This window comes from Pagrus major, chromosome 13 (assembly GCF_040436345.1).
Source record: "Pagrus major chromosome 13, Pma_NU_1.0".
In the NCBI taxonomy this organism is placed as follows: domain Eukaryota; kingdom Metazoa; phylum Chordata; class Actinopteri; order Spariformes; family Sparidae; genus Pagrus; species Pagrus major.
In genome coordinates, this window is record NC_133227.1 from 11,835,073 (window position 1) to 11,847,235 (window position 12,163).

General features: G+C 39.8%; 1 protein-coding gene across 1 annotated transcript; it reads right to left on the bottom strand.

The window, feature by feature from the left end:
• Positions 1-137: 137 nt before the first annotated feature.
• mogat2 (monoacylglycerol O-acyltransferase 2) lies at positions 138-10,299 on the bottom strand. Its single transcript, XM_073479691.1, has 6 exons — positions 10,206-10,299; positions 8,364-8,542; positions 2,044-2,248; positions 1,731-1,905; positions 1,248-1,447; positions 138-771 (listed from the first exon to the last, which is right to left on the bottom strand). Exons 1-6 carry the CDS (start codon positions 10,297-10,299, stop codon positions 617-619), a joined length of 1,008 nt encoding a protein of 335 aa, XP_073335792.1. The 3' UTR covers positions 138-616.
• Between the last annotated feature and the right edge of the window lie 1,864 nt (positions 10,300-12,163).

Sequence of the window (12,163 nt, forward strand, 5' to 3'; positions counted from 1 at the left end):
GTACAAGTATATTTAAAACTGTACTTAACTACAGTAATTGAGTAAATATACTTAGTTGCTTTCCATCACTGAAATGTGGACATTTTCCTTTAATGTTGCAAGTGCATATTATAGAAAGAAAAGACAGATAATTCAGGTGAGTGGTGTGTATAAGATTTTTATTTTCCGTTTATGAGATACAGAATCCTGAAAGTATTTGTGTTTCATGACAGTATCTCCAAATGATGTTGTAACCCAGATTCAACCTATGACTCTGTTTGAGAAAGTGTCAGTTCTTGCACAAAACGCAAAACTCCAGACAGATGCCAACTCTGGGAGATTAAAAAACTGGACTTGTGTCATGAGTGTTCCCTCTGAACGATGTCCCACACAAGCTCACCCACAAGTGATGCACAAGTATTTCCACTGTGTCTGCTTTTCTCACACAGTAGATGAATCCTACTTTATATAAACTGACACAGCAGTGTGCAGAACCAAAAACATTTTATTTATCTTTAATTAACAGGCAAGTTGAGAGCAAAGTCAGGCTTACAGAGCCGATCAAAAGGTACAATTATCAGAGCACCAGAGTTTCACAAATAAATAGCATTCAAATCCGCTCCATCATCAGTCCGCTTTAGACAAAGTTCAGGTGTGTGTCCTTGTCCACTCCATAGTTGCCTTTGTGCTCGTCAAACAAATTGCTGAGCGCGTCCATGTACAGCTGGTGGAGGGCATCAAGTTCCTCTGCCGTTGGCTTCTCGTTCCTCTCCACCCTAATCGGCCGTCCAACTGCGAAGAGGTGAAGAGGTGAAGGACAACACACTCACAGTCAGTGCACTTTATAATTATCAGTTTGGCCTGTTTGATTTTATTGGAGGTAATTATCTAAAATGATGACATAGGGACTGCATGCCAGCCGGTCTAAAAGGTTGCGGTGTGATTCAGTCACTGTTGCTACGTGTGATTGCATCAGACTGGGCCACATCTGACGAATCCTGCTCTTTATCTCACTGATATTAATCATATCTACTGGAACACTCTTTACCAACTCAGCGACATTAGACGTGTCTGCCAAAACACATGGGCACTGACAATGTAGTTCAGGTTTTTGCCTGAGTCTAAAGTCTAAAGCAGTGTATCCTTAATCTGACATCCTGCAGGTGATGTTTAAAGTCATTCACATGATTAAAGCAACGTGCAGTATATAACCTGCTGCTTGCACTGTATGACCCGAGAGTGACAGATGAACAAAACTGTTTACTCACCGACTGTGCTGATGGGTTTTCTGTAAGGCATGAGACCAAAGGAGTACTGGAAAATGCCACGTGCGTGGAAGAGAGGCAGGGAGACACCCATGATGCTTTGCAGCCGTTCCTGTGTCCATCGAAGCCAGGTTCCTCTTGGGTTTTCCACTTGATCAAACACCTCATTCTCCCCAAAGGAGAAGACTGGCACCAGATGAGCACTAAAAAAAAAGATATTTTAATGGAGAGGTTGTTAATTAATATTAACTTACTGACCTTTTGTATACATCATTATGTTTTATTCTAAACTGATCTCATAACAGCCAATGTGCTTTCCCAGGAAATTCCATGTGAAGGACTTGAATGAGCCTCTGTTTCAAGAGGCCACGCTTGAGACACAAGAGACCTAAAATGAATAGACTGACACAATCCTTTCAGACCTCTGAGCATCAGCTGCATTTAACAGCAAACTTTCCCCATTCCCTCAGGGATCTCTGCTCTTACCCATGCTCCATGGCCATTTTGATGAAACCTTTCTTCTTAGCCAATAGTACATTGTAGGATCCGGGATGGGCATCCAGGGCCTCTGGGGCCCCACCGACTGCTATTACGACAGCGTTACCACCACCCCTCTTGCTGAGCGGATATTTGGCACTGTCTTTGTCTGAAGGAATCAGACCTGCAGTCAAAAAAGACAGGAAATAAGAAGTGGTCAAAATGGTATAAAATGATCGAATCTATACTTTATCTGTATGCTCAGTTGAATTAAGAAGTCCAATAGGCAAACTGGTTGTATTCAGATGTCTGGGGCCCACACCTGCACACATGATGTAGTCTCTGAAGAATGGTGCTCTGAACCAAAGGGGCAGCATGAGCATGTAGCTGGTGATGCCAGGAAACATCTGTCTGAAGCCTGTAGCGTAGGTGCAGAAGTTGGCGAAGGCTCCTGCCACCAGCACACCGTGGGGATGGAAACCCACCACGTAGTTGTGCTTGGGGTCCAGGTCAGCTGTCTTCACGAGCTGGGGGAAGAAAGGAAAATAAAAATGAATGCATTAAAGTTGCTTCATTTCTGTGTCTGAATATGGGTCCATATATTGTATTCAGATTCATCTTGTAAGATATTTTATTTCACATATTCGGATTATTGATGAAAGATCAGCTCACTGCCTGCTCTTTTATCAAGAATGGCCCAGCTGGCTGCAACCCAAACATGTGCCTGCATATCCCAGTTTCAACAGTGTCTTTGACCCTCTGAACCCTCTCATCCCTCTCCTGCCTGTGGCCTCTGCAAACTGACCGGAAAAAAAACTTGAACCAACCTACTGTAAGATATACACTGCTACTATACCTTAAGTGTGGAAAGTAACATACATTTACTCAAGTACTGTATTAAAGTACAATGTTAAGGTACTTTAAATGAGCACTTCCATTTTATGTTACTTTAAACTGAACATTTCAGATGGAATTAATGTTCTTTTTACTTTATTACATGTATTTGACAAAATAGCAAATATTTGTGCAGCAGAAATTTGTTCTTTCTTCTTTTGTCTTGCCTCAGATTTATCTCTTGACCCTTTCGAGGGTCCCAACCTCTGGACTGAACTACTTCACTGTATAAAAGCAGTTAGGAGCTCCACCTCTACCCACTACAACAGTAAAAACTTAAACAATGATGTACTGTACTGACAATCTAATAGTGTCATATAATAATATCAGTAACAGGGAGCTCGATGCAGCACTACTAGAAAAAAAACACACCACTGTAGATGTCAGTGTGTGCAGAGTGATAGGTGCTGTTTACTTTTGACCTGTCTGTGAGGTTCCCTTGTTCCTCTACTATGTCTGTGTACATAGGCAACACTGAAGCTCTTTACCGTCCATCAGTGTCACATATAATTCTTATTTATTTGTTGCACCTGCAACAATTTTTCAAATTTTAAAAAAGCGTTCCACTTATTTAGCACAGCTCTAAACCAGGGCTGCTCAAAGAGGTTTGAGGTTTACAATTTTAATCACTGTTTATGCTGTTTTATTTTTTGTGAGGTAATATAGAATCCTTAATCATTTTTATTTTTCATAATCTGAGTATAGCATACAGATTGACACCATGTACGAAGTACAACTTGAAGTCCAACTTTTTTCACATTTGCAGGAGTACTCCCAAACACCAACAATACTGTGTAAAGTGTAATGGTGTGAAGAAGTATTGATTGCAGGGTCCTTAGTTCACTTATAGAGGTGATGGGACTCCTGGGCAGCACCTCAAATCTATCGAAAACTCAAAATGAACTTGAGTTGAATCAGGGTTCAACATGCATCTTCCAACAGCACGCTGCTAAAACCAGGCCCTCTTTTCCATTTGAGGACAAAGACTTCCCTGGGGGAAAAATCATTTGACTCTGATGAAGACACAGTGGTGTTGAAATGTTAGTCTGTTAGTCTGCACAATTAAAGGCTGCAACCTAATCAACTATACACACCCTGGAATTAGTATCATACTACATTTGTTTGTCACTGGGCAGGAATCCTGAAGAGATGCTTTAATGTTTGCACTTTTTATGGATGATTTCTCTGTTTGGCATGTGATTCTAGTGTTAACCCTTGCACATGCCATCAATCCTTGGAAACTGGGAAATATTTCTTTGTATTGTCAGTAATAATGGTTCTTGGTCATCAACTGTACAAGAGTAGATAACATATCTCACCTGCGGAGCGTTGTTTACATGCCTCCACCAGCCCAGAGTGGGTAGGGAGGAGATAGTGAGAGGCCTTAAAGGTCACTGTCAAGAGTAAAGAGTCGCTTGTCATGTGTGGTAGTTTGTTTTGCACCTCAAGGCAAGCATTGTGTCCTTGTGTAGAAAAAAACAAATCTGCTCCCACTCACTGTTTGTATCAGTGTGAGAGATAAGTCATCATCAGGGAGCGATGCTACCCAGGGACAAATAGGCTGTTTCAAAGAGGAGACTTTATACACTTTGATTCTTTCTTTATTTCGACTTTTTGTTTTTATTGTTTTCTTTGTCGTCGTCTCCCCCCCCCCCCTTTCTATTATCAGATAAAAGAGTCAAAATTCACCCAGCACTGACGCAGCACCTGGTGCACATTTACACATTTTCTTGTAGCCAATCACCCGTAGAATGTAAAACATTAGCAAGCCACGATGTTGGACTATGTTGTTTTTCGTCCACTTTGTTTGTATTGTGGGTACCTGCTTCTGCTGGCCCCGAGATACCAGTTAATCATTGGCTTGAGTTCCTCTAATCAGGACCAAAGCTGCTCATAAACAAAAGATCTGTCCACTGGTGACCAATCACAGATTTAGCTGGCCACCATCTGAGAATCAGCTGTTTATTTCAGCGTGTATTTTGTTGCAGATCCAAATGCAGAACATTTCATATTATCAGAAAAAACTCACGTAGAAAGCACTGTGCAGCCTTGGGAGCAGTATGCGCTCTTTCAGTCCTTTATTCACATCTGAATTTGCATCATCATCCTGTCTAAATCTGTCGTGTCCTCTTAAAAAACAGGAGAGTGCACATCAGCTGGTAAGGTCTGAGTCTGAGCTGATGATGGTGGAATTAGAAACGGTGGGAAAAAACACACCAATGAAACTAATTAGGCTCTCAAAGGGACACTGCTTCTCTTTACCCTTACATTGACGCTTTGTCTCAGACTTAATGTGGCATACAGTCAGATGATACAGGAAATGACTAACTTTGAACTGCATACCGGTGTGTGGAGGGATTATTAGAAGTTCTTATTCTTGGAAATGAGTGAATTCGTGTTTATCTTCACAGAGAGAAAAAGTAGGAATAGTTTTCTTCTGTCTAATATACGATCAGCCACAAGATTAAGAGGACTTACAGGTGACTTAAATAACACTGATCATCTCGTTGCAATCAAATGTTCTGCTCGGAAACCGTGAAACCTGGCATTCACTCTGACCCCAATCACCTACCCAAAGCTACTGCCATCATGGAGCGCTGTTGCCATACGGCCCATATATGGGTGCGCATGTCAAGTGGCATAATGGACGCCAGGACCCGAGGTTTCACAGCAGAACATTGCATTGTAACTGGTGATTCATGTTATTCACTTCACCTGTTGGTCCTCTGTGTTAAGGCAGACAGGATCTCCATTAAATTTAATTAAATTGAATTCAATCTGAATATCATGCAAACATAATGCAATAATACATTTGCAGTCTTGTTGTCAGCTGTACCTACCATTTTTTCTAGTCTAGCGTCTTGTATCACTGCACTTGTGTCAATGACTAATTTTGCTCTATTTATTGTTACTGTTACTGTAGTATTATGACTTCTGTACCTGTCTTCTCCTGACTTTTATTATTATATGGTGCTGCTTTTATGGCGCTCACTGCTGTAACTACCTTATCTATCTTGGCTATTATTATTATACCATTCTTGTCTTAGTTCTTTTCTTTCGTCTCTATATGTTAATGTTGGCTATAAATCAATTTTTTAAACATACATAAATAAAGTATGGTGATGATGATAGTAGCAGTTGTAGCATTAATATTTCTGTATGTAAATCAGTAACGTCTATACATCATCTATATTTCAAAATGGTGGTCTAATCTCAGAAGTTTTTGGGACTTTACTTTATTCCGTGCTGTAAAATTAATATAGATGACAAGAATCTGATAAGCGCAGATAGTTCAACTAAACAGCCCAACATGCACCAGTGTGTTGTCACTTATGGCTGTAAAGGCCTCATATAAACAGATACTGACCTTGTTTTCTTTATAAAAATAAAAAAAAATGTGAACTCACTTTGTCTGTTCCCATATATGCTGTTGAAAAAAAGAGTTTTGTGTATGTCACATTTTAGACATGTCTGTATACATATTATACAAACATGTAAAACACATGCAGCACCTCTCATAAAATAGATTTCTAATGAATAAACAGAAATGGTTTCTAAAGGGTTTAAGAGAATGTGTGCAGAGCTCTTTTTAAAATGCTTTCTGACTTGTGTTGTTGTTGTTGCACTCTGTTTTTATCAGTACAGTCCAAAGTGCTCAGGGGCTCGATGTACATCCATGTGGTGGATGTTGTCAACAGGGTTTCTGTTCTCTGTGCATTTTCCAATGAAGTTCATTTATTTTTCATGGGGTTATAAATGAAAATCCCAACATCAAACCCTACTGTTGAATTTGATGTAAATACTGGACTAAATACTCATGATAAAAGTCATACATTCAATCAAATTAAAGTCATATGGATGCACTATTCATGCATGACCACAAGAGGGACACTGCAGGCTTCAAGAGAGACCCTTGTACTGAGCAGTCAGGGACAGTTTAAAATGTTTGCAGTGTCACAGTAAAAGAGCTGCTAACCTGCCTGAATAGATGCTACAAGTTTCTCTCCTCGCAAACAAATTCCAAAACCAATCCTACAAGTGAGCAGCCTTTGTTTTGAAGAAACCTGTACAGCATTGGTAGTAATCTGTATCCACCCTGGATCATTGGATAATGTGTGTCAGTGTAATTAGTAACCAGCCTCCGACAGACTCTTCATGTTCACTGGATTTCTATGATTTCTCCTCATTCTTGAGGCTGCAATACGTGTTTTTCAACGTGATGTTGAAGTTTATGGTTTCAGGGTTTAAAGTCATGACTGTAACAAACTTGTTATCCATTTTCACTTTGAATAACAGCCTTCTGTATTTCCACTATAAGTGCCTTTGAACACTAAAATATCTTCGGTTTGCAGCAGCATGTGGTGAGAATCTGTGAATAATCACTAGAAGGGCAATGCTTTGCTACAAGATTCAAGGAATAGTTTAACATTTTGGGAAATTCCCTTAGGCCCTGTTCAGACCTGGTATTAACAGTATCAACATGTGTCCTGAGTGATCTGATCACACAAGTGGACAGCTCTGAGTACAGGTGTGAACAACCCCAACACGCATTGAGGATGCATTTGAGATCTTATGACTCAGACCACATTCAGAGGTGGTGTGGTCCACATGTGACCATGTTCTTTTAGCCATGTGTATGCACATGTGTCCTGGGCCACATTGAAGGACTGCAACATCCCCAGACTCCCTTACAAATTGTACAATTTTGAGAGTTTTTCCATGAGGTGAAACTTAAAACTTTGTGAAAAGTGAAAATGCCAAATTCTTCCAAAGTCATTCAAGCCTTCTTGTAAATTCAGCATGAAATGCAATACATTAAGTTGTTCCTTTCCATATACAATGCTGCTTCAACTCATTTTACCATTTACACTAACTTTATGAAAGAAGACCACATTTCCATGAAGGTAAACATGTCAATTTTTACAAATACAGTAAACAGGGTTATCTTCCTAACCTCTTCCTACCTCTAAAGTTTGAATACAATAAACATTTTATCCTTACAAAACCAAAGTGGAAAAACAACAAGGGATGTGTGTGACTATTCCTCCAACAGTGACTTCCTGGAGATGCCTCATCACCCAGAGGTTGGGAAGCACCAGGCTAGCTGTTTCCCCTTTACCTTCAGTCCTTATGCTACGCTAAGCTAACTGCCTCCTACCTTCAGCTTCATATTCAACAGACTGATATGGTGATGGTATCAATCTACTCAATGGCAAGAAAGCAAATAAAGTGTTAAACGTATGATAGAACAGGAAGTATGAAGAAATGAAAGTCATCCAGCTGTACCGAGTCAGGCTCTGCACCTTGTATGTACCCTATTAGTTTTTGTCCTTGAAAATAGTCTTTTCGAGTCCAAGTATTGGTAGTTAAGTTCAGTAACAGTTTTCAAATTGACATACAGAACCTGCAGTACTGTGTTTAATCAGACAACAATAAGGTTTACTGTTTATGTGGGGAGGCTATGTGTGCATATACAGTGCCTGACTATAGGGAGCAAAGGAACATCGTCCATCAGTGGTCTGTTTGCTGCCAGGACAGAGATAAGGGCCACTGCCTGTATATAGCTGGAGATCTGAGATTAGATTAAATGACCTGGCTGAGAGAGATGTTCTGATGTCCTATTCTAAATCCCACCGCACCTTACATGGACTTTAGGGCAGCTAAATGCCAGTGATGTGAATATTAAGTATACATATAGTGATTAACATGTAGGCCATGGACAACAACTGTCTAAAGGCTATCTCTCACCTTGATGGGGAAGTAATCCCTCATGTATTCCCAAACTTTGAGGCCACACAAGAAGGGCACCCTGCGGCCTCCACGTGACGGAGTGTCATAGTCATAGACCCACCAGACAGCGTACAGCACACTGATCAGCCAGAAGCGAGTGAACAGCAGGTAAAGGAACAGGACGATGCAGGTGGGTGCTGAGGACAGACAGAGTTCCTATAGTGAGCAGCTAGAACATAATGTAAACAGTAAAGTAACCATCAGTTCTGATGTGGCAGAACAAATGCAAAACACATCATATGAAAGGTTCGAGAAGATCATGTGTTTGGCTTCAATTATCCATTTCATGAGTGTTCAGCTCTGCATCACTAGTGTTCAGTGCTGCTGCTGCTGACATCATTGGTGGTTTTGGTGGTTACTGATAACAGTTGTGCTGTGTGAGAATGTCCCATGTCAATTTAACATTTCACCATGAATGATTTTTTTTAATTTATTTTTTTAGCTCACACAGTCATCAGGTTCAGTTGCCAAACCCCATCTATACATTTAATAAAGAATCACTCCCTCCAGGCGATGACTTGGACACCAGTGATGAAATGATCTAGAAGTATCTGTGTTAACATTGTTCTGTCTCAGTGGAATAGAACGAGCTTGAGTTCGGAGGATGAGATGAGCATTCTTGTATTGTATGTGACCACTGCCTCTATGATGTAACTGGTCCTGATTAATTCACTCCTATTTAAAAGAACAGACAGTAAAGCAGGGCCTCTGGGAACAGTATACAGCAGTGATTACCAACCAGCAGTTCCCAGGGATAATGTGGACTTAGCTAAGTTAAAAAAAATCTAAATTTGAAATGTGTCCAGAGGTAGAGGACAAATGTGACAGATGTTTGAACCCACAAGGTCATTTGAGTCATATTTCTTTCTTCTGCCCAGAATTATATCATTTTTGGTCTGATTATTTGAATACAGTGTCCAATACTTCTACATTGATTCCGTCCATTGATTGCTATCTTTGGGACCTCAGAGTCAGATTGATTAATTAATCTTTGCCAAAGCAAGGATTAGTTTCACCAGCCACAAGTTGCTTACTCCCCCTTCTGTTTTACAGTGGCTCAAAGATAATGTGCTTTTTCTCAAACTTAATAATAATAATATAAATAATTTTTTGAATATTATATTCCATTTCTACAAATAGATCCCTCAAAACCCTACATGCTGCACCTTTAAGTGCCTTTAAGTTTGTTTTTAGGATGAATTGTCACATGGTTTTATAATTGCATTCTATTTTTCATCTGATTTTGTGACATATTTGGTGTTATCTGTTGGATGTTGTTTGTCTGTAACTCATTGTTATTGCTGCCAAAGGTGGTCAATTCATAAAAAAAAAGTCATCAATGAATAATAAACTGACGACACAGGACACACCTCCCACCCGCTCAGTCAGTTGTAGTGCTTGTGATTGAGACTCTAGTGTTTTTGTGCCTACACCTCACCAGATCTTAACCACAGCATTGTCACATTATAAATCATAATTAGTTTGTAGTGTTTTGTATGGTTACCGTCTAGTATTGACCATGTAATGTAAAAGTAATAGAGAAATGGTTGAAAGCCTGTCATGTCTTATTTGGCTCCCTCTTCTGGTTCACCAGCAGCTATGTCAATTATAACAACAGTTCTCTGCCTTCCACATTCCCTTACACTTAAACCAAGACCAGCTAGGCCAACATGTTTGAAACCCACTGTAAAGAAGCAAAGACTAACTGTAGATTTGACGTGTTATAACATTACCATCCCACTGATGCTACATCATTTCCAGATGTTTCCAGTGGACTCATATACAAACATGCACACTCACCCAGAGCGAGGAAAGAGAAGACCCACTGCAGCACGACGGCCGTCTGCAGCCTCCTGTGCATAGGCAAATCCAGGGGGGCAAAATCAATCTTCATGTTTCCCACAAGAGAAGAGAGACTAACAGAGGAGCTGCAGCCGGTGGCAAGAAGAAGAGCGAGTGAAGCGGGTCCAAAGTCTGCCCTTCTCACCTCTCCACCATCACCTCCTATTGACAGTCTTATCAGACAGTGTGTAGGGCTGGATTTGTCAACCCATATCTAACATATCTGACTTTTGACCCTGTGAGGAAAGAGCTGCTAAAACACATAGCAGAACACTCAAACATGAAAAAGCACCATACATTAGTAAAAGAGGTTAATGTCAAAGGCCCTTTTCTGTTGCCTTTGCTGTGTTTTTTTTACTTCCTGCACTTCATGGAAGGCATGACTGTGTAATATCTTGGTCTAAAATGTTAAAAGGCAGCCATCTGGTTGAGCAATCACGTAACTGCATCTTAGAGTGATACTGATAGTGATCAAGGTCCTTTCACACATCAAGTTATCTTGCTCTTGTTTTTTTTTTTTAAGTGCTGTTTTTGAAAGCCCATTATCAAGGTGTGTATAACACAGTGGGGCAATCTTGCAGGTTATCCAAGGTGATGAGGAAGAAGGAAAAAGATAACAGGAGACAATGGAGGAGCCACCCCTGCCTTATATCACCTATCTACACTAAGACGCTCAGATGAATGTAAAACTTGCATTCTCTGGCTTTCTCTGTCTCCTTTGTATTTATCTTTCAATGTCATTAGCTTCCGTTAGATTGACATTTGCCAGGGCCAATAGGTGTGACTGCCAGTCCATTTTGTTTTGCCCTTTGATTAAATCATCATAAATTATTGACTCCTTCAGGGCTTATCTCCTTTAATCACCTCATTCACACTTTGATCTTGCAGTCAGTCAGTTGGTTAACGTTTTACCTGCACCCACTGACAAAAAAGTCAATGCAGCTGAATAAAATATAAAAAATAACTGCAATAACAATATTAATATATGATGCAAGAAAAGAAAAATATTATGCTTTAAAGCAAAGGAGTGATTATTGCTCCTAAAAATGAGCTGCCAGCCTCCATTATTAAAACCCTTCGTTTAGATAACGTGCCTGTCTTTTAGGAGTCTCAGAAATTGTAGTGTGATGGGAAACAGCCCCTCAGGGTGTGTAATGAGTTGGCATTATTCATGAATTCTTTCATTTGCCGGCACAGTCTGCAAATACTGGCTGGGCTTTGTCACAAAGGCAAGTCTGCATGAATCAGTGTCGTTATGTTTAACAGTGTGGAGCTTTTTATGCCTTTGATTAGCTGTGTTATACATAATTCATTCATAATTTTCTTCCAATATTAAAAAAATAATAAATTATTAATTGTGTTTAATGCAATAGTGAATGGAAATGTTATCCAACTTAAAACTATCTTCTTTTTCTTTTTTTTTTTAAAATTCATCTGGTATCATAATAAACAGCTTCATCATTTCTACTCTCCTAAAATATATTTATTTTACTTTTTTTACGCTTACATGAGGCAATAACGTTGTTCATTACTGACCAAATGTTAATAAAACATCAGAATGTTGTGAGTAACAGAGGTGATGGTTGGACCACACGTCCCTCCCCCTGTACCACGACGCAGTGTGCGTAAAAACACGTTTACGTTTACGTCAAGTTCACCGTGTTGACCAGCCTCACATCGGAAATCAGTGTTCACATTTCAAAATAAAAGCAGGAGACCTAAATCAGTGTTTATAGTGACAGATATGTGACGTGACGAGAATTTGCCAACCTACAATATACGTACATATATACAATGTAATATATATATGTATGTGTTTTATTCCCTATTAGGGTGTTTTTAAAGTTAACTCGCCCTATTTCACAAGCGAACCAGTCCCTCCTGAGGCTGCAGCTTGAACCGGAAACCCTTTGTAT

Coding starts and splice junctions, on each gene's coding strand:
- mogat2 (XM_073479691.1), bottom strand. CDS start 10,299: ATGAAGATTGATTTTGCCCCCCTGGATTTGCCTATGCACAGGAGGCTG. Junction 1,448..1,730: donor AAAATGGCCATGGAGCATGG/GTAAGAGCAGAG, acceptor CTTTTTTTTTAG/TGCTCATCTGGTGCCAGTCT. Junction 772..1,247: donor AAAACCCATCAGCACAGTCG/GTGAGTAAACAG, acceptor ACCTCTTCGCAG/TTGGACGGCCGATTAGGGTG.